General features: G+C 37.7%; 1 protein-coding gene across 2 annotated transcripts in view; it reads right to left on the bottom strand.

The window, feature by feature from the left end:
- LOC116730937 (guanine nucleotide-binding protein G(o) subunit alpha) overlaps positions 1 to 23,657 on the bottom strand; it is a 109,559-nt gene that overhangs the window by 10,863 nt on the left and 75,039 nt on the right. Inside the window, exons 5-8 of one of the 2 annotated variants that reach the window (XM_032580520.1) lie at positions 16,897 to 17,025; positions 14,002 to 14,131; positions 6,236 to 6,389; positions 1,705 to 3,692 (exon numbers count right to left, since the gene is read on the bottom strand). In XM_032580520.1, coding sequence (XP_032436411.1) covers positions 3,505 to 3,692; positions 6,236 to 6,389; positions 14,002 to 14,131; positions 16,897 to 17,025 — 601 coding nt within the window. In that variant the 3' untranslated portion in view covers positions 1,705 to 3,504. Of the gene's footprint in view, positions 1 to 1,704; positions 3,693 to 6,235; positions 6,390 to 14,001; positions 14,132 to 16,896; positions 17,026 to 23,657 lie in introns of those variants that run through there. The other variant, XM_032580512.1, reaches the window with a different exon arrangement.

Below are 23,657 nucleotides of genomic sequence, written 5' to 3'. Positions count from 1 at the left end.
AGATTTAGATGTACAAAACACATATCAGATCATTTAGGTTTGAATTATGTTTATGCTGTGAACAAACTGGGGGTAAATTAATAATACTGATAAAGAACAGCTGAAAAAACACCTCCATGTCATTCAGAATCAAGAGATGGAGCTCAAACAGTATGTTGTCACTTTCTGGTACGAGTCAAATAAAAAAATGAAAAGACTTTTATTTTATCACTGTGAACTGATACAGAACGTCACGTAAATGGAAAATTCAGCAGGATGTCTTCCTCCAACTGCTGACAGATCTTTATGTGAGGCACTAGAAACAAAAAACCAACAAAACTAATAAACTGCGTTCATTTGCTACTATCCTATTTTAAAGCCTTTTCTGGCTCAATTCAATGGGATTAACCAACAAAAATTTAAGGCAAAATTGAACAAGATCAATATTTGTTGATGAAAATGTTGCCAGTAAGGTGCATTCTTTGGATTTGGAGACCCAAGAATTTAGTTTCCATTAAAAAAGACAAACATGCAATTTCCCCTGTGGATTTAGATGGAAAGTACTTTCCATAAAAAAGTAAGGAGAACTTTATTACTAAATAATTTCAATGCACAGAAAAAACCAAACAAAATAATAATAAAAAGTGCATCATTATTCTTACACACAAACAGCAGATTTTCTGTTTGCCAAATCAGCCAGAATCCATCTGATGCTTTTAGCTACGAACGATGGGAACATTTGGCAAAGGAAGGTGTGGCGACATTTTAAAAACCCGAGGGCCGTTCTGTGCGTTCAGTGCATGTGTGAACACTTGCCTGTGCTGCTGTGTGTGTTTGTGTTAACGTAAAGGGTAGACAGGTGCTTTGCGGGTAATTAATCCAGATACTGACTCCATCACTGCACCCCTGAGCTGATGCCGTCTCCCAACACAACACGTACACACACGTTTGTGAGCTGACCTTTCCTGTTCTGTTAAATGACACGCACACACACGCACATGCCCGCCCACACACACACACACACACACACACACCATTAACTGTACGCAATCTGCAAACACACGCAGACACAGAAAATCCACAAGCAGAATCATGCACATCAGGCCGATCAACAGCCTCGGGGAACGCTCCGTCACTAATTAGGAAATTTGGCGCAGATGTGGAAAGATGAACTGATGATGTCATCTACCTGTTTAAAAGTGAGGCAGAGGATGGGAGTGATGAAGCACGAATCACAGCAGTAAATCCACTCACATCAGACACTTTCAACCTTTCAAGAGGGGTGGGCAATATGGACTTAAAGTTTTAACACAATATTCTGTGGCACTATTGTGATAATGATAAAAGTGATAAGAACTTCTCTAATTGGTAACTGTATGGCTGTGACTTTTATCAGTAAGTCTGATTTTTATTACTAAACTGCACACAGTAACTGCATTTAATCATATTTTCAAACATGGATATTTATCAAAACTCTTATTGAAAAGTGGAGAAGATAGTAAAAAAAAGCAATTTTGACAGTAGCTACTGTATGTTCCATTACAAATGTGCAAAAAACTGCTGCTATTCCACTAAAGTAAAAAAAAAACTGAATTTTGCTACTGCAGTGTTTCCATTAAAAAAACCCACAATTAAAGTTACATGTGAATAAGTTTGTTCACGTGATAAGTTATTAAAAAAACATGGCCGTCTATTATCCTCCAACTACTTCCTGTCATCTTCTTCTTTGTGGTTTGTGCCAGTGGCAACATCTGATTGTTGATCATGTGAGTTGTGATGCATAAAAAGTCTTCCCATTACAGTTCTGAAAAATAAACCAATTTTGATACTACCAAAAAACCTCATCATAGCGCCAAATCTTTTTATTGAAAGTTGAGTTTTTGCAGAAGTGGTGTTTTCCTACCTTCCATAACACGTAATAATCTTCAATCTGAACCCAAATCCCAGCCATCTACTCTCTCCAGGTTTCAGTCTTCCAAAACTCAGCTCCGGGTTTTTATGGCTGACAGCAGGAATGTTACAGAGAGCAGCCTCAGATAATGGCTGTAGTCTCAGGGCGGGGTGAAATCGATGAATCCATCCAGCCACTATCTGTAGCTGCCGGGCTGAGTCAGCTTTTCTAGCCCTTTGTTTTAAGTGGTTTCATAATGGAGTCGCGCACACTACGACATGAGGCAATGATGCAACCTCCTCCCAGCTCAGATCCTGTTTTCCTCCACTTACATCTCAATTGTCTACAAATAAAAAACAAAAACACACAATTGATAATTATGTAATAAGGAATGTTAGAGTTGTAAGTATTTACTTTCGGTTTACATGGTGAGATTTTTAATAATAATGTTCTTTGTTTTAAATATGGTTGATTCTCAGATCTCTTGCCAGGTCTTATGTCTCATATCAGAAGTCAGAGGAAAAACTAGCCTAAAATGGTTTTCATTATTAGAAATGGTAAAAAAAATACTCCATGTCCAAACAATACATTACTTGTCACCATGCAGAAGAAGGTGTGACATCCCTGCTATTCATAGGAGACATGGAGCACAACCACCAGTGAATAGCTAAAACATCCCCTAAAATGCTTATTACTCCCTACTTTATTAGTTCAAACACCAAATATACCTTAATATATATTAATACAGACAGTGTAAACCGTCTTAACACTACCGCAGAATATCAACCATTTTCCTCATTTCCGCTCTCAGGAGTTACAGCTAATCTGTGTCAAGGAAAAATGGGATTGGCTGCTTTGCAAACGCCAGCCATTACCATGTCAATGAGCATTACATTTAGGTATTTTAGCTTCTCAAGCTACATTTCCTTTGGAATAATTTGGAGTCATATTCCACAAAAAATCCATAAATATAAAGACATAGCTAATGTAGGAGTGTTCAGTTATAACCACAGACATTAGCTTACGGTTGTCTTCAGAGACTAGCTAACTGTGGTAGCAAAACAACCCAATTTTCTGGTTTGCTATTGCGTTCAATCACCGTAACAAAGATAGCAGAGTACTGTGTGTGCGACTGATTCAATGAAATGCAAACTCAGTAATACAAAAAAAATTAGGTAAATATAGGAGCTAAGAATACACATGCAGCAGCCATGTTGGATTCTGAACGAGGTTGGTGAGGAATCTCGTGATATTAGGCCAAATAGAATGAAGCATTAAGCAATGGAAAATTCTTACAACACTATGTATGCATTAATGGCTTTTCTAACAAACTTGTTAAGGTTTTCTCACAATTGCCCCTTTACAGAATGAACCAAGACACCATTGTTTGATATACAGTAGAGGCCTGAATCAGAGGGGCTCGGACAGGGAACCGGGGACAGGTAAGGTCAGAAAAACAACAGTACACAGCGGGAGTGGTCCAGGACTAAACAAACAGAAGTTAAATCAAACTGGACCAACAGTCTGCTCTGTAATAAAGGAGGACATCATTTGACCATCTCTCACAGGATGACCAATCAAATTGGCCCCACACACGTGACATAACAAGGTACCACAGAGGTAAAAGCATCCGGTCAGTACAAGCCGCAGACCCGCAGGTTGGTGCCTATGATGACGTCTGTGACAGAATCAAAGACGAACTGGATGTTGTTGGTGTCCGTGGCGCAGGTCACGTGAGAGTACACCTCCTTAGTGGGCGACTTGTTCTTGCCTTCGTAATGAGACTTGATGTAGGCAATCCCGTCTTCGTAATTATCTGGACCTGGAAATGGGACCCAGAGAGGACATGAAGCAGGAGTTACGACCAGTTTAATAGATTTTTAATTTGTTTAGTTTTATTACGTTTTGACTTTTTGTTTGTCTAATTCAGTTAGTTTCTAGTTTTTATTAGTTTTGTTTTAGTTTAGTTTATATTATCTTTAGTTATTTCATGCTTTGGTTAATTTTTAAGTGCAGAATTCAAAAAGGTTGCAGTATTGCATTGTGATACATCGACAGGGTAATGAGTACCCTGTTTTCATAAAATGTAGTTGATTATTGTTGAACAACAAACTGGCTCTGGCATTTTTTCCCAACTTTTGCTGTCGCTATTTTTCAGACTAGCCGTCATTTTGTGAACTGGTGTAATCGCCGCCAGGAAGAGGAGGAGTGTTGTCATTTCCTGACAGTTAACGTAAACTGCTTGTGCGGAAAAAACAAAACAAATCCACATCAGTTTGAACAACTAATGAATAAATCCATAAACACAAAAACAAAAGGTATTATAATTCTAATTTCAGCATATTTTCATAATATATGCAGAACATACAGTAGTTCCAGCTAGTTTTCCCCATTAATTACTGTTTTTATTTATTTCTGTTAATGAAAATGTTTCAGATTTCATTATTTAGTTTATTTTTGATAACTTTAATAGCCTTGGTTACGATGCGGCTTTTAACACATTTTTCATCTGAACCGTTTAAATCTGTTAGCCGCCTCCTACTTCCCATTATCCCCGTTTTTTCCTCCATCAGCGCTATTTTGTGATTTTCTTTCTGAAAACCAAACCTTTGACTCTTCAGCTCAGCAAACATTGTGCTGAGGTGTGCTGAGCTCACTGCCAGCGCACTTTAATAAACGTGATGCATGGACAACTTTCTGAGACAAACTGCAGCTGTGAGTTTGCTCCAATAAATGGAAAGTGATGGACATTAATACGTCCCGTTATTGTTGCCGCAGTGCGCCGCTTTCTCCTGGATTACTATGATAAACCAGCAGTTACAGAACGAAAGTCTGACAGTTCTGACAACCTGAAGCTAAAAACACTGGAGCCATTATTTGTACAGTGAGTGTGGTGATCAGTTTAACGCCGGAGCCAAATCCACTGTGGCTCCTTTCAGGTCCAGTTCATAATTAGCTGTTGGGGCGAGCGCCGCCTTCTGCCAGCTCTTGGCTCACTTTCCTTTGTTCTCATGCTTTTGGGATGAGTCTGACCTCAGGGACTGGAGTCATCTTTGGTCCAAGCGTTGCCGACGTCTCGGTGGCTCTCAGCCATCAGCAGCCGCTCGCTGCCTGTCTGCTCCGGCAGGAAGTTGGTCGGAGACCGGCTAGTGGGAAGGGATGAAGAGGGGAAGGGACAGCTTTGGAATCCTAATCCCTTCTTTCTCACAGTCTTGCTGCTTTCTGTCTTTCTGTACCCATTTTTCCCACAGTTTCTTTTCTTCCTGATTTTCCTCCCACTCTCAGGCGTTTTCTTGTTTAGTTGTTTTGTCTCGTGTTTTCTCTTGTCTCACACACACTCAGGCCCTGGTAGTTTGGATCCTGGAAGCCCTGATTTCATTTTCTTCTGCTGTTTTCCTTTTTTTACTCTCTGTAACTCTCATCACTGGTAGGATTCATAGTCCCCAGTTGATCTGTTTTGGTTGATAACATGAACCTGCAGCTCTGTTGTCTAAAATTTAGCAGAATATTTCCTCCTTTTTGTGTAAAATGGCCACTGTGATTACTCGACTTTTATTAGTTGTAGAAAAGTAAGAAAAAAAGAGAATTCTAATTTAATCTCAATTTATAAAGGTTTTGCTTTCAGAAAAATCCATAATTGAAATTTAAGTATATTATTTAGCAAAATGTTACTTCTCACAATTACCTACTCAAGTAGATTGTTTTTCATTTGGGCTCTTTGCACTTTCTGAGACTTAATTTATTAGGACTAATGTTATTGTAAATGTGTGCATGTAATCAAGAAAAATTATTTTAGCATCCAAAAACAAAAAAAATCTACAAATAAATTGTGGGCTAACTGTTTTAAATTAACCGGAATATTAAATTAAAATCCATAAAGAAATAAAGGTCTTGTTTCCAGGATGGAGAGCCATCTAGTGGTTTAAACTGAAAACTGCAGGCAACTTAAAAGCTGATTTCTTTTTTTTTTTTTTTAAAAAGGATTTTAGATAAAGTTTTTGATTTTTATTATAATGAGGGAGTAATGTCAAAAAAAAATAAATTAAACCCCTGATTAACAGATTTTATTGGTCTTTATAACAAAGTAATATTACGTATGTGTTCCTTTTATTTTTTATTTTTATTCCTCATAAATTTTTGATTAATATCTATACGCTGAGCATGTGAAATGGAAGTCAGATTCCTTATTTGAGCTCATAAACCAACGTATGCTAAGATGGTTCATGTCAGTAGAATATGAAAAAAATAAACGTTGAGCAAAAGCCTAAAGATTGGGATTGTCTGTTTTTTAGAGGTTAGACAAGTTGGTGACTTTCTAATGTTTGAACCAGAATCCAGTTCAAACAGTCACTGTGAAGGATGTACCGGTGTATTCTGGGAAGCAGATGGTCAGCGGAGACTTGATGATCTTGTTTTCGAACAGGTCCTTCTTGTTAAGGAAGAGGATGATGGAAGTGTCGTTAAACCACTTGTTGTTACAAATAGAGTCGAAGAGCTTGAGCGACTCGTGCATGCGGTTCTGCAGGAGAGAGATCAGAACATGTCAAACGGGACAGAACTCCATGAGAAAAAACTCCAAACTGCAGAATATCATGACGTGTGCAAACGACATAATCTGAGCTAAAGGAGGAACTGTGATGAAAGCTAAAACCAAAAAGCAGAACAGAAGTTTGGGGGAGTTCCTCGTAAAACCACAGTTTGTGATCTGAGTTTGAGTTAACATTTTCTATCAGCATGCAACATTCAGAAATGATTAGTAAGACTCACTGGCAGTGAGCTTAATGAAGCCATGCATGGTGAGATGTTAGCTGTGTGTTAGAGTCTGCTCTAACCGCATCATGTTAAACTAAAACCCTGTGAAGTTTTTCACCTGTAGGGGCGCTACTGAGCACAATTTCCTCATGTGACAACAGTTTGATTAAACCTGACTTGTCAACTGAAGATGAATCAGCCCAGCAACTAGTGAAGAGCTTAAAAAAAACTTTTTAGAAAAGTTTTAGGGTTGTAAAAATGAAAAGAAACTCATTTTTGTGATCAAACCCTGTTATAGTGAATAATTTAGGAGAAACTGAAGCTAGGGGTCTGGATGCACCACAGAAAACTAACAAAACGAAAGCAATCATTTTGTTAATATTTTTAATATCAACTATTAAAAATATTAACTATTTTTAAAAGTTAATATAACTCTAATTATTTAAGAACAAACAAGTATTTCACAAAAATGATAAAATTTGCACCACCTTATCAAGGACCCAGTAATATGAATGTAAACTTATTTTGAGGCTCTTATTAAGAGATATCTCCAATTAAAGTTGAAGAAGAGGAAATAAAAACATGAAAGTCGTCCTCCTTGTTCAAATCAAAGCATCAAACCAGAACTGTATGTAGTTAAATGATCACAACGATAACTCCACAGGGTTCTAATGTAAGTAGAAACATGAAGAGCAGATGTAAAAGCTGCTAAATTAATGTTGCAGCTGCTTTGGTTAAGAAGTATCAAACCTCGTTTATTACATAAAACCAGAATATTTTACTTGATTATTTTTCCTTTTACAAAATTTATCATGCTTAATTTGTGTTTTCAGTGAATCATTGCCACCTAATTATTCACATTGCATTACAATAAATTGTGGATTAAGGAGAAAACTAACTAGCTGTTCCAGTGATTTTTTTTATGTAACAAGTAATAAAAACAGACAGATTCCTTCAAACTGTGAGCTGAAAGCAGTTTCTCTCTGGTTCTGATCCAATATTAACTTGAGGAGAAAGAGATCGATGGGATCCATCGACCAGATTCATGAGAAACGACTGTTGGAGTTTCACAAACAAGGAAAAGGAAGAAGACAGATCTATTAATAGAGATGCACCTTTTCATTTCCGATACCAATATCTGAGGTTGACCGATCTGATATAGAAAAACAGCTGTACTGACTTAAAACATTTCTTTTTTCTTTTTTTTTTTAAATGCAGACATATATGTACTAAATTAGGAATTTATTCGATAATTCTGCTACAGTACAGCTCACTTAAATACACCAACAGCATCACAAGCTTGGTCAAAAATGAAAAAACAATTTTAATTTGTTCGGTCAGTGCAATTAGGAGTAAAACAGCCAATGTAAAATAAATAATGAAGAAACTGAAACTGAAAAACAACAGGGTGACTACTTTGTAAAAATAAACTGCAACAAATCATCTTTCAAATGGCTCAGGAAGTGCAATTAGGAATTGTAAACATAATGTAAAATAAATAATAAAGCATTGAATTAGACTGAATAGATCTGCCCTTATGGATTGGGAACATTGTCGTCGATACCCGATCTAGAATTTTTTTCAATATCGGGACCGATACCGATATTAATAAGGGATCGGTGCATCTCTAGCTATAAAACAGAGGAAACAGCAAACACAGAGAGGACCTGCTTCCAGCTGCTAAAGTGAGTGTGTCGACCTATTTGGAGATTTTCATACCTGGCTGTGGGTGGAGCATCTGCATCTGACAGCTGATTGGTTAGAGAGGACAGTCGGTGGCGACAGTGACAAGAGGAGTAGAAGGAGCCAGAGATGCTGCAGGGCGGAGCTTAGAGAAGGAACAGAAAAACGCAAGGGACCCGCCCCCTGCGTCCGCTTCCCCTCCCCTCCTCAACCCGACATGCTAATGCTAACACACATCCGGTGCTGCAGAGAGAGCGTTCACAGGGCAGGAAGGCAGCGTTCACAACGAGCAGTCGTCATTTCAGAGAACACGATGAAGAGGAGCAACGACCAAACACAGTACATGCGCATCTGAAGAAGAAGGAAGGGAGTGACAGAGAGTAAGTGGTGCAGGGCGTGTTTGTACCAACAGACACCGATGGGAAACCAGTCAGAAGCTGGGAGGCGGAGCCTATCAGGAGCTTTTACTGTTTTTACCAACAGAGAAAACATAAACCAAGCAGCTCAAAACTTTCCTGGAGTAAAAGGTGTTAATATCTGATGGTAAAATAAGGATCCTCCAACAACAGAATCATGAAAGAAATTCATAAAATGGATAAGATTCAATAAATTAACATATGTAAGAATTTTATAAAAATTGGAAGACATCTTTTTTTATATTTGTCACTAAAGTACTAAAAAGGGCTTAAAATGAACTAAGTAAGTTTAGATGAGATTATTTTTTCTCCTTTTTTGTGATACTGATGTGACCTGAATTTTTTGGTCTTATTATCTTCAAAACTTTCTGCCTATCATATTCCTCACATACCTCATACCTGTGCAATGTATTTGTATGAGTTTTTTCTTTTTAAAATATATAATACACAAATTATGTTGGAAAAAAAGAATAATCTGTTTGCTGAATAAGCTAGAGATCTTTAACAAGTTTTGTCTCACTCAAAAACAGATTTTTAACAACTTCATCTTGTGAATATCATTTCTGAAAAAGATGTTGAACATTTTATGTTTTTGATATAATAGGCACACAATGATTTTTGTGAGCAAAACTTTCCACTTAAGACCTTAAGAACAAGAACACAAGAGTTATATGGTTTTTAGTGTTTTTCCTTTGCACTCTGGTAGCCAAGCAACAACATTTTGTGAAAAAATTCACTGTTGTCTAAGTCTAATCTAATACAGTAAGGAGGCAAATACTTTTGCTCTACACAGCAGATGACTAATCCACTAAGTTAATATTCAGCTTGTGTTTGCTTTCCAGTGCTGTGACACACATCAGCTCTGTTACTTACCCACAGGTCCTTTCACAGGTGTTTTGACATTATAAAACAATACACCTCCCTTTGACTAAAGTTCAGCCTGTTTGCATGCAAATGTTCCTTTTATGAGTCCAACTATTGAAATACAGAGACAGGAGGCTGAGCACAGCTAACAGCTTGCAGCTCTGCTTCCCACAGCAGGTTATATCAGCTTCATGGTGCTAAAATCTAACATTCTGGTTCAAGATTTAAATGGTTTATAGATTATTACTGTCTTAAGATATCTCTTTTAACTGATCCCAAACCGGTTTGGGAAAGAGAAACTGTTAACCTGAAAAGTTCAGCGTCTCGTAATATCATGTCAATTCCTTCACATTTTGTCACGTTACGACCAAAAGCTACACTGGGTTTTACTGGGAGCTGAAGAGGTGAAAGTCATGTATAAATTCTGATGTAGAAGAAATGTTATTAGAAATGAAAATCTGAAAAGTCTGCATTTGCATTCAGCTGCATTTTCTCTGAAAAATGAAATACAGTGCAGCTTAACCAGCAAACAGAATCAGAAATCCAACTGTTCTACGAAGGCATCGCAGTTTACCAGAAGCCATGTGAAGAACACAGCAAACATGTCCTCTGGTAGGTTCTCACATCACAAGACCAAAAACTAACTGTGGAGTTGCACCAAGGACCACTGAAGGAAACGATACGAAAACATCAGACGACACTGAGAGTAATTTCCTTCTTCACAAAATGTAAACAGAAATCTAGTGGCATCAGATTTTAGAGATTACAGGATTTTTTATTTTTTGTCTTTGGTAAAAGACCACAAACCATTTTTCTTGCACACTTTTGCGTGTGTTTAGGTTGCATTTACCCAGAATGCCTTGCACTGTAGTCCACTTCCTGCTTTTGGAGCGGTCTCTGGTTCACTTTGTGTTCACATATGTATTCAAACCGCAGCAGAGTTCACGTCAAATGAACTGAGACTGAAGTTTTTAGGTGGACCAGAGTTTGCTGTTTTCAGAGTGTGATTAGCATTCACAACTCACCAAACGAACTGGACTTTCTAGACAAACAGACTGGAGTAAAGCGGACTGAACACGGCTGAAAACAAATGCAGAATTTATTTGTAAAAAAAATGGAAACCAAAATAAATAATTTTCAAATCAGTATAGTTGTCTGGTTGGAAAACACCTGAATCAGGACTGGTCACTGAATAATAACCAGGAGTGAAGATGGATTCAAATCCAGATTTCCACTGCTTCCTTGCCATTACAGGCAGATTAGAATTTTAAGAAAAGTTGCTTGCTAATTAAAACTCCAGCAGAGCAGTGAGTTTAACGAGCTGCCGGATCGGGCTATGTGTTGCTTCTTCGGTCCAATTACTGGGAGGTCCTTTGCTTTTTCTTCCTAATTGTGGAATATTTTTGCTGAACTGGAGGCTTTCGGTAGTAAAACAGAGAGAAGGTTGAAGCCAGGAGGAGAAACATTTGTCTGCCAATTAGAACTCCTACATCATTTCTAGCTTAGCGATAATAAAAATGGATAACAGAATGAAGATCAGGTCTGCTTAAAGCATCCCTGGGTTTCTGTGAAAACTTCACAGTTTTGTCTCACTGCAAGTGCCTCAGTTTACAGACGTCTAACAATTACAGAAACGGGTGCGTTAAATGAGCCAATGAAGTTCCCCGTTTATTTCCTCCATGATGGATTGTGTCTCCCTGTGTGGTTACAAACCAATCCTGGGGATTCTAGTGATGCTGACTGCAGACGATGATTCTCTCCGTTGCTGTTTAAAATGTCATCGAATGACTTCAAAACGTATTCGCAGCACTAGCGGCATTTCCATTCACCTTAAAACTGTGCAAATTAGGTCTACAAAACTAAACTGGTTTAATGGAAACACGCTAACTTGAGGTAGTTTCTCTGCTGTATCAAAATTAGTGTGTTTTGTAAAACTGCAATGGAAATGCTTTATTCGCTTCACGAGTCACATGATCAACAACAAGATGTTGCTATTGGCAGAAAATATGAAGGCGGCAACAGGAAGTGGAGGGAGAATGATGGAGTGAATCATTATTTTTAAATGACTTATTGCATGAACAAACTTATTCAAATGTGATTTTAACTGTGTTTCTTTAACAGAAACAATGCAATTGCAAAATTTTGTTTTTTCGACATTAGTGGAATACTGACAAAGTTTTGCTCACATTTGTAAAGAAAACGCAGCTACTGACAGATTTTTACTTAAAGTTAACCTTTAATTTAACAAACATGCTTCTTCAAACTAGAAAGTACAATTAATATCACTCGGCTTGAATCTGTGGATGGAGCAAAAGATTAGGGTTTCGGCCAAGAGGCCTTCCAATGTCAAGGACTTTAACTCAATGCAAACAATAAATCAAACATAAAAAAACTGGTCATGTATTATTTGTAATTCCATTAAAGGATATTGAGAATTGTATAAAAATAACAGCTCTTACACATTATCTGCCAGGAGTATAAATAATAATTTTTTTGTTTTTCACAGCCTTTTGCATCATTTCAGATGTACCACATGGAGATCTGGGCGGCTTTGCCCATTGACTTTATCAAAGTATGCATGTTGTTTAATAAAATACGATCCTGTGTTTGTGTGACTTTAAACTTTTGGATGATTTCGTGGGCGTGAATAATTTGGGGCTTGACTATGTGTTTGACCTTAATGAAACTTGATCTATTTGTTGCCGTTTCTAAAATCCTCACACGTCCATTGTTTCCTGTTGTACATAAATAAAAAAAAATTCTGCACAGATTCCTCAGTTTCTAAGAGAATATTTCAAATGTATTGCAAATGAAAAATGTAAAAGTATGTGAACATTTTGGATTCAGTTTACAATATCAGAGTGTACAATGAGGCAAACATGTATCAGCTCTATGGTTTGAAAGTTTAGAAAAGCAGAACTGGGGCCTGATTTAGGATTTGAGAATCACTGGTTTAGTGAAAAATGAGGGTACAAATTGGCAAAGGGCTGAAATTATCCTGAGATTTATTGGTCAAATATTATTTCTGAATGCAGACTATGATGCTTTAGGTCAATAATGACATATTTTACCTTCAAGATACTCAGCAAATCCTCATTAAGGTAAAAAGGATTTTGAGCGGTGTTTACTCTGTGATCAGACGACTTGTTGCAGCTCTGAATGAACTTTGATCATTTTTTTAAAGCGTTCTCTGTAACCAAAATGCTTATTCCTAAATTCTGGAGACATTTATCCTTTCCTGTCTGAAGCCTTTCCACAGGCCGTCTGTTTACTGTCGGCTTACTCAACACTTTCTACGTTTAAAACACACATCGCGTCTATTTTCAGAAACTTTTCCTTCTGGAATAACTGAATTAAAGCTCGTTCGGATTATTGCAATTCCTTATATAGAGGCCTGGATAAATCACAGATGCAGCGACTTCAAATGATCCAGAACGCAGCAGCACGGCTTCTTACAGGAACCAGGAAGCGTGACCATATAAGGCCCATACTGGCCTCTTTACACTGGCTGCCCGTCTCTTATCGAATAGATTTTAAGATTCTTTTATGAACTTATAAAGTTTTAAATGGGTTACCTCCCCTTTATCTTCGGGACCTTTTAAAATTTCAGTCTGTGTCCAGAACCCTACGATCAAATAATCAGCTGTTACTGACAGTTCCTCGGACCCGACTTAAGAAGAAAGGAGATCGGGCTTTTTCTGTTGTTGCTCCTATTCTATGGAACAATTTACCTCTCCAAATTAGATCTGCCCACAGCCTGGATCATTTTAAATCGCTTCTCAAAACTCATTTTTATTCTTTGGCATTTATTTGAAGTAGTGTTTTTGATACTCTGTTTTTATCAATTTGTGTTATTGTTGTTCTTGTACAGCACTTTGGTGCAGCTTTACACCTGTTTTTAAAGTGCTATACAAATAAATCTGACAGTGACATTCACAAAGCAGCAGACGCTGCTTTTTTTCTATATGGATAGAAAATCTGAGTTTTTACCTTTATGTTCATCTTTCAGATAAATTAATTGCACAATGTAAAGTTACTAGTGAGATTGACAGCTTCAAAAATCCCCTTTCAATAATATTTATTAAACACATTTATGTAATCCTTAATTTTTTTCTGACTTCCTGAATAAGCCACATACAGGAGCATTTTCACATAAGCCTTGTTATTAACCAATAATATTTATATTTTTTAGGTTTGTCACAGATGAAAATAGGGCTACATGTCGCTAACATAAAAACATATAAACTATTAAAAATAATAATACTATAAGAAGCTCTGACTTGTCAGGTGTTTAAGCTGTTACAACTCACCAAGTTACAAACTGCTGTTTGGTTCAAGGGGATTTATTTGACTTCAAACCACGTTTATAAATGATAAAACAGCCATCTATAAGTAAAATATTCGTCGGGTTCTTACCGTGGTTTCGTCCTCATGCAGAACCTGGTCGTATCCACTCAGAGCCACGCAGAAAATGATGGCCGTCACATCTTCAAAACAGTGGATCCATTTCTTCCTCTCCGACCGCTGACCTCCCACATCAAACAGCCTGCAGGACAGGAGACACAAACAAATACAGCAAAATAAAAGGTTGTGTAGGTGCAACACTGTCTACCTTCCCATTGTAGAGTTCCACTCTGGAAACTGTTTACACTCTGATTATCTGTGCTGCAGATATATTAATGGACTGAAACACCTGAAGGGTTTGGCAGCTCAGCTTGGAGTGAAAAAAGTGTATTATAATTACACACACAGGCTTCAATGTGTACATAAAGTGTCAGTAACATGTAGCTAACTCTCCATTAGCAAGTTGCACATCAACTAAATCCAAATAACTGCTGGAGAAGTAGAATAAAACAGTAAATTGTTAAACAAGAAAAGACAGCAATTCCAAAAGCAACAAATGCCATTAAGCAAACAGTTAAGCTATCCTAATAATATGAATAATGCAGAAGACAGAATTACTGAAACACAAGAAGAATATAGAATAAAAACACAGTTGACCTGTCCATCTGGACAGCTTCAAATTTCCGTTGAGTTTAAAGATTTTTGAGACTTTTGGAGACTTTGAGGTAACACTTTATTTGACGGGTTGTGAATAAGACACCGTCATAAACATGACATAACACCTGTCATGAACATGAGTAAGTTTTCATGAATATTCATGACTGTTTTCATAAAGTGTCATTCAGTAAATCATAACTCTTTTAATACAAAGTTATTCAAAATGTCTTCGTTATTACAACTTGTCATTAACCAAGAAATCATGATCTGACATAAATTTGTTATAAAAGTATTTCTGATTAAACTTTAGCTTTAATAACATAAAGCTACATAATTTTTAAAGTTTAACTTTTATTATAACAATTAAAGTTTAATTGTTATAATAAAGTGTTACTGACTTTGATCTCGGTTGGGAGCGTCTCAGTCAACACAGGAGTTCCAGCATGAAATCCTAACTAACCTGCCTTCATCTGAAGCTGATGGTTAGGGTCAGTATATCTGATGCTTTGACACAGTTAGATGTTCCACATTAAAACATTGAGCTGCTGGAGTGGCACAAACAAGAATCCTGGTGAAAATTTTCAGAGTAAACTTAAAAGCCAAACCATTAAACGCAACATTAATGGAGGTGTATGCATATATTTGAGCCTGAATGTGTATATTTGACTGTATGTGGTTAAGAGAAAAAAATCTTCAGTAAATTCAAGGCTGTGAAGAAAATTGTTGCCATGATTTATTTTCTGCAAAAATAACTGAATTATAGAGCAATTCTAATTTCATTATAACTATTTTTTCCCCCTCATTTTAAATGTTCTTGTAAAACCGTTTACAGATATACACTATTTTTATAGTGCAGGGATTTTTAGCTTAGCAGTCCTGCAACTTTTAGCTGGAAAAACCAAAACCTGGTTGGATTGCTGATGAATAGCTAAAACTATGAAGTGTTTGAACCTAGAGGAAAATGTCTAAACAACAGATGTTATCCATTACGTCATTTTGCCCCAGCAGAAAACCACCCAGCCTCACTGTGTTGTGTTTTTGTGGTGTAGGGAATGAGAGGCCTGAGTCCGGAGAGAAACGGAGCCAGCCGTGTGTGTGACGGGTCTAATGGTAGGCAGGATGACGGGTCCCACCCGTTACAGGAACAGAGGAGCCTCCCACTCCCCGCATGACTACCAATAATAGCAGCCCAGCTGGAAATCTGCAGGATGTGCCTCTCAGAGACACGCAGCGACGGCGCATCACAACCAGCTCAGTGGAAAGCCTCGACCAGCAGCACAAACATGCATCTAAGCCTTTCGTAGTAAATCAACTAATTGCATGACAAATTAAAATGAGTCAATAAAGAAACGCTCCTTTTTAAAATATTTGAAAAGTCGATATTTTGAGAAATGCTGCAAACATTTGACACCCAGTTTGAAGTATTTAGTTTGCACTACCTGCCTGTTTTCCCTGTTAAAGCCCAATGATATTGATGATGATGATGATATTTTGTGAAATGCAATTTTAGTTACAGAGACTTTATTATCCATCCTACTTATTGTTGTTTCAGTGTTTTTTATGTCTATTTTGATATTTAAAATGTTTTCCAATTCCAGTGTTAAATGTTCTTTAGAAGTTAAAACGTATTCTTATTTTTATTATATTAGTTGAAATGGTCTGAAAATCAAAACATTATCTTTAATCACAATCATTCTGTACAAAAAGGAATGAGGGCCACTGCAAAAAAAAAAAAAAAGAATTGTGACTTTAATTTTCTGCGATCAAAAGTCAGAATTCTGAGATCAAATTCTGAATTTTGAGATTAAAGTCCAAATTCTAAGATTAAAGTCAAAATTACGAGGATACATGTCAGAATTCTGACATTATTGCCATTTTTACTATTTTTCCAGCAGCCCTAATTCTCTTCCATATTTGCTCAAATATGGAAGAGGATGTGTTATGGTGACCGGCCTCTGTGCATCTGTAGCTTTAATTTGTTGATAAAAACAGCAAGAATGGGACGTAATGATGCATCCATCCAGATAAATAATGGCCATTTAACAGTTTACTAACCTGCCACTCTCCATGTTGCTTTATAAATGAGAGTATATGCAGCTGAATTATGACAAAGTCTCATCCACTCCATTTCTCGCCTCGCCTCTCGCTCCCTCCGCTCCATGCTCTAATTGAATCTGACCTCGTTAAAGAGCCAGAGAATCATAAATATAGATACTTGTTTAAACCATCGGATCTAATTAATTACAGATTGGAGTTTCTGCGGTGTGAGTGGAGTGGGGAACAGGTGGACACGCTCTGGGTCATCCCAACCTGAAGTGAAGGTTTTTGAAGGTGAAGTGCGTCTCGACAATGCCTGTGGTCTTCACTCGGGTCCGGAGGATGTCCTGCTCTGTGGGCTGGTAGTCGGCCGCACCGATCCGATCTAGACTGTCGAGGTAGCTGCACACACACACACACACACGCACGCACACACACAGAGGGGAAATGTTAAACTGCAGCAGAAGATCAAATCGTGGTCGGATACCAAACTACTCTGAACACAAAACTTACACAAACCCAAATATTAGACTTTTATGAGCAGAGGCAGATTCAACATCAACTGACTTTATTAACACATTATTTAAATTTTATTGTCACATGACTTTATTCTTGTATTACTAAGACTGTCTTCTTGTATTAAGACTTTACTCTCATATTTAAAAAAAGAAATATCACAGGGTTGACATGAATTCAAAATCCAAATAACTAGAAGCTGTAAAACAAGATGGTGGATGTTTTTACTCTGAGTTGTGGAGACATAATGAGGGCATTGGTGAAAAAAATTCAGATCTTCCAAAAATCAAATCTTCAAAAACCATAAAATCAACTTATCGCCCAGCCCTGTGTGTACATGATGGTTACATTGTATTTTCATTCTGTTATAACATGATGTCATAAACTTATGTGTATTTCAGATTTCTCTGTAATATTTCTGCATTGTCTTGATCAAAATTTATGCAGACTTTCTGAAGCTCTTTGAAAAATGTTCTTTGTTTTTCTACTCATTTTTTTAGTCCAGTCAAAGCCTTCTAAAAAAAAAGTCAAAAATCAAAATGACTTCATTCTGTTTGCTGTACATCCCAGAGACGCTGGTGGATGTGATGCAGATAAAACAGAGAGAACGACGCCGGGTGGTCTAACCTACTTTCCATGACATCAGAATGCTGATGATGAATATTATGGCTCAGGTGGTTTATAGGTAACATTACATAACAGTGATAATATCACTCCCACCTATTACATTACTGTCACTGTAACTGTAGTTAATGTGCTTCTTTCAGGGATTCTGCTGGCTGTAGATCAATTTCACTACAACACGCCTAGAATATCAGCTCAGTGCTAAACCAGATGAGCTGATCTTACCTGAAAAAGCTTCATCATCTTTATTGTATTTCTCACGAAGGAGAACAATGTTTTTAAAGTTTAAAGTGCAAAGCATTATTCATATTTACCTTTCCTGTCGGTGCTAAGCTAGCTGAATGTCTAAATTATGTCCTTGCCAAGTGAGCACAGCGAGCAGCTGCTTGTTTAGAAGAGAGGAAGAAAGGCAGGGAGGATGAGATGATTCTGTTTGCTTGTGTAATGGCATATCCCTGGAAGTGCACCTTTATTTTTACTGTAAATCAAATGATCCTGAACAGAGCCGGGCAGAGATGCATTCCAGCAGTGTGTGGAGTGCTGCTCTCACGTACAGCTACAGTAGTAATACCCAGCAGTAGTTTCTCGTCATGCTAACTGCCTGGCGTTGTGTTGTAGTTGGTAGCACTACGGCAAGTTTCTCATTCCCCTCAAAAAAACCAAGAAAACATTTTCTGCTGGACTTTCTGGCCTGGTTTTGTTTCTCTGAGTTTAAATAGTGCAGAAGTTTCCTCCCCAAATCAAAGATACACATGGTTGCTGGTAGCTACAGACTTCCTGTATTAAACCTGAACCCTCAATTAGTGGGAACTTGCTGAAGGTCTCTGGTCAAGAGACCGGGAATAACAGGAGAGGTTTAGTCTGCAGAGTCGTGAACACCTTCAGTAAGGCATCGTTCAGTCTGCAGGCCAGTAGCAGCAGTCTGGGTGGTCTGACTGCTTTTTAACGTCGTCCAACTCAATTATCATTATTTCTTCATAGTCAAGGCAGATTGAAGGCTTAATGCATATTTTTCCACCTTAATGTCCCCCAAATGAATTATTAGGACTCTTTATTTCAGTCCTTCTTCTGTCCATCAGTCTAACAGGTCAAACCAGGAAGAGGCAGACAGTCACTCTCCTGTGTTTAGATGCCTTTACTGGCTTCCTGTTAAATGTTGAACTGAATTTTAATATTAAATTATTTTGTTTTTAAATCACTCACGTCATCATAACCTACCATGAATGTTAAGGCTAATTAGCATAACCACAGATGACAGATAAATGGTTTTCCTTGTTTCTCTGCTATTAGCACACTGAGCACCGCAGACAGGAGGTTGATTGACAGCGCTAAGATCCTCCTCCTGGCTCTGATTGATTGTTTTTGGGGTCTGCATTTTTGCAGACCATAACAGTAGCACTGGGAGGATGTGGAGGAGTTTGGTTTTTCACAGCTTACCTGTCTCACCCGACATGGTGACTGTTTTAATAAAAATGGAAAAAACATTTCTTAACAAGTTTCACACTGCAGCTTTAAGATCAAATTTAAAAAGATAGTGACAGATCAATTTAGATCAACATAAGCAAAAATATTGATCACTAAAAATTAAATAGTGGGTAAAAGGACCCAAACTGATTCCGCAACCAATCAGGTTTTATCCGTCTCTTATACGCCTCACTGTTTTCTTCTAAAAATCTCTGAGGAAGCAATCATAACAAATCACTTCTCCCAAACAACCAAACATTACTGATGCTCTCCATCAGCAGAGGTGAACCCTGAAGTACGGACTGAGAGAAGAGATGAACACGATACGCACTCAAACGTCCTCCCAACGTAATGGATATAATGCTTTTTTATTTTTAGATTGGTGATGTTCTTTTAGGGCTAGCGGACACTCAGTTACTTCAAAAGGAAAAAGATAAAGGCTCGAGGGAGAAGATATGTTGACAGAGTAAGAAAAGGTAGACGGAATACACACACGAGCACACACAGCTTCGCTGATGAGAACTATTGATTTTAGAGGGAAATATTGGTTAGATTGTGGTTTGAAAAGGAAGAAGAATATGGCGAGCTGGTCAGGAGGAGACGAAGAAAACGAGAAGCAGAAAGCACTCTTTACCTCCTGAGACTCAACTGGGCATTAATCTGCAACCACAGTGTGTTTCATGGAATGAAAATGAACGCAAACACGCACCACATCCTACACAGGCGGGCTCTGTTTGCTCCCAGTGAGCGTGAGTGGACAGGATTAATGACGACTCGATGCCGAGACAGGTTTCAATTTACAAAGTGAAATGGCAATGATTAGATTACAAGGCAATCAAACAACCCACACATTCTTAGCATTAATGCAACAGAAGGAAGAGGAGTTAAATTGAAAAGAGAATTGAGAATAAATTAAAGCTGCAAGCACTGAAATCCATCCAGGCCTCTGACGTCAGATCAGAAGAATTTTATTTTCAGAGACTTTTCAGGTGGCAAAAGCGTGAAGAATATTCCTTTATCATGTGTCAAAAACACTAAACTATCACAGATGGAGTCCGGAGCAAAGCATTTGTAGCATTATTGGTATTTTGCGTAAATCCGCTAAGTGTGGCAGACATGTATTCAACCCGCCTAACTCCATTCTTACTTAAACCAGCCTTCACTGCCAATATGACAGTAAGTGTTTGAGATGCGTCTCTGCTAGATTTGCACATCTAGAGACTGAAACATTTTCCCATTTCTCTACCAGATATTTCAAACTCAGTCAGATTGAGGAGAAAAGCTGTTGGTAAATCCTACTGAGAATCTTTCAATAGAATTTAGGTCTGAACTTTAAAACTTTAAAAATATACTCATGATTTGTTTTGTATGGAAGCCAAGAAGTTTCATTTTGTTTTCAGCTGACCAGAGTAACTTCTGCCTCCTGTTTGAGTTTCAAGCTTGTGTCAAACTTTTCAGTAGCTTTCTTATTGCCATCCTTTTATAACTTTTAGATTAATCAAACAATGACAACAGATTCATGAGTCATCCATTCAACAGATCCTCTCCTCCAGCATTACTACGGTCTAGTTGACTGTTCCTCTGATTAACACTCTCCTCGCTCCAGTCTGTCACTTTGGGTGGACTGCAGTTTGTTCATCTTCTCTCTTTGTTTCCAGATGACGGATTAAACAGGGTTGATATTCAAAGCTTATTGTTTTATAACATAAATCTGCTTTAAACTTCTCCAGTTAACAACAAATGAACCGTTCCGTTGTTAATATCTGTATCTGTCCCGATATTAAAAAAGATTCTAGATCTTTTTCAATATTCTAGATCTTTTTCACTGGTATCAGTGATTATTATTAATTTTACATTATATTTAGAATTCCTAATCACACTTTCTGAACCAATAGAAAGAAACTGTTGCAGTTTATTTTTACCAATTTAGTAAATCCATTGTTTTTATCAGTTTCAGTTTCTTTGTCATTTATTTCACATTGGCTGATTTACTCCTAACTGTTTACGTTTGACCAAGCTGGTGAAGCTAATGTGTGAGCTGTATTTGTGCAGAGTTACCAAATAAATTTGCAATTCAGAGCTTTTATGTCTGTGTTTGAAAAACATTTACGTTTTAGCTGTTTTTCTGTATCGGATCGGTATCGGCTGACGATAAACCTCGGGTATCGGTATCTAGAAGTGAAAAAAGTGGATCAGTGAATCCCCATCCACAACATTCTCTCTGACCTTTCAGCTGTTCCTTAGTCTTCATGCTGCTGTTTGTTTGTTTGCTAATGTTCTCTATGAAACTCTGAAACATGAAAAAGTCAAAGAGTTCTTTGTAATTTTGCAAGACGCTGTACAATGTGTGACACACCCTTGCAGTTACAACAATAGATGTAAGAAATGTTTCCTCTTTCCATCTACTGCAGTGAGCAAAGTAACTATGAAGGCTATCAGTCAATTTCTACAACTTCGGTTGTTTGATAATTGAGTTATAAAGGTCAGTCAAAGGTCAGTAATTGTTTCGACTTATCCATTTGTCTTTCATGACCTTTCCTTCGACACGCGGCTGACCCCTCTGTGCTGCTTCTGCTTGTCGTTCACCCTGCAGCCACTTCTCGCCGCGCTGAACTTGCACTAACACTCATGTCAACATTATTTTATGCGCAGCATCGTTGTAAGCCTAAGGACTCACACACAGTCAGCAACGTAAATTACATTTAAACCAGCCTGGAAAGGGATGATAAGTTTTCTGTCTGGTTCCTGGATGACATATAGTATGTGCACAGCTGCTGAATTAGTCTTTCCTCTCAGACTGATATTTCTCAACATGGCGCATTAAGTTGATTAACTCCAGACCCCTGAGTGTGCTCGCCTCATTTCACTGGTGATGTGCAGAATTAGAGAAAAGTGGTGGATTTAAAGCCCAGAGAGGCTGTTACTGTTCAAGATGAGCGGCCAATTGGTTCAGAAGCTAATAAATGTTCATTTGGAGAAACAAAGTTTAATTTTCTGTAATCATTAACAGTCCATATCCCACCCTCTGACTTGGAGGAGTCTAGCATTTATAGTATAGGAATGACGCCAACCGCTCATGTCTATTCTAAAATTTCACATGGCTGAAGCATTCAGAAAACTATTTGAACTATTCCAGTTTATTTTGGTTGTCCAGAGTCCTCTTTCCTCTCCGATGCTCTTTTTTCTCTACAGCATCTAAACTGAGAAGCTTGACTTTGTCTCTGACCCAGTTCTGTGTTTATTTGGTTTTATGTTTTGATTGACTCTTCCAGGGCTGTCTTATGTCACCGATCCAGTTTGTGGTATTCACGGACAGCGTGCAGAAGAGGCTGTCTGGTTTGGGAACTGTAGGGTCTTATTGTTGCTTGTCACAGATGATGCAGTTCTGTTAGCTTCACCTCCAGTCTGAACTGGAGTGGTTTACTGGTGAGTGTAAAGTGGCCGGGAGGAGACTCAACCACCTCTGGGCTGGGGGTCAGTCTCTGCCTCAAGCAGAGGAGTTTAAAGGGGACATATTATGTAAAACTCACTTTTTGCGCAACTTTGTACTTCCATTTGGTTTTCTACTGCTTCTAAAAATAGTCCAAAAACACACAACTGTTTTTTGGAGATAAGTTCATGTTTTTTGGTGTTAGGAAAAATAAATTTTTCAGAAACCTCCAGAATGTAACGTCACAAATCAGCAGGCACTGCATCGTTACCTAGCAACCCCAACTGACCAGATGAACCACGGTTCATCTGGTCAGGTGGTACAATGGCTGCTGGAAATAATAATAATAATTGTTGTTGACTAATTATTCAGAAACCACTTTCTTCATTCGAAGGTGCATGGTTATATAGTTGTGCGTTTGTTTTTAGTCACTTTAATATGCAAGTGTAAATGTTGAGTTGGGGGCGTGGCCAGCAGCAGCTTAATAATATTTAAAGTGACAGAGGGCCTAAAACAATTCATTCTGAAAAGAGCTCACAATAGGCAGAACTAAAATCTCATTATCCAAGAATCATTTTGTGCAAAAAAATTAATAGGCATGTTTTGTAATGCTACACCTCCAAACAGGAGCTGCTTAGAGAAACCTTATATTAGTTTTTTAACCCTTTAATTTGATTGACAGCACTAATTTTTTTATACCATGACGTCATAGGTTGCTTTTTGAGATATTGTATCTACTTCATGTTCTCAGGTGATTTCATGATTTATCAGACCTGACCGTAAATGTGGCTCATGAAAGTTAAGTCATGATGTAACAAGGAAGCAATAATATTTTCACAAACGGTCAGGTTGATTGGATAGATTCGTCTTTCAATACATAAGTCATCACTTGGAAACTCCATTTTACATTTACTCCGGTTATTCTGCCTAAAATAATAAAAACAATCTGTAGGGGTATATCTGTAATACTTTTTCAGGGCAAAGTATGTGACGTTTCTTC

Source organism: Xiphophorus hellerii, chromosome 2, assembly GCF_003331165.1.
Source record: "Xiphophorus hellerii strain 12219 chromosome 2, Xiphophorus_hellerii-4.1, whole genome shotgun sequence".
NCBI classification, from domain to species: domain Eukaryota; kingdom Metazoa; phylum Chordata; class Actinopteri; order Cyprinodontiformes; family Poeciliidae; genus Xiphophorus; species Xiphophorus hellerii.
The sequence above is the reverse complement of the archived record's forward strand: the minus strand, read 5'-3'. Positions and strand labels throughout refer to the sequence as shown.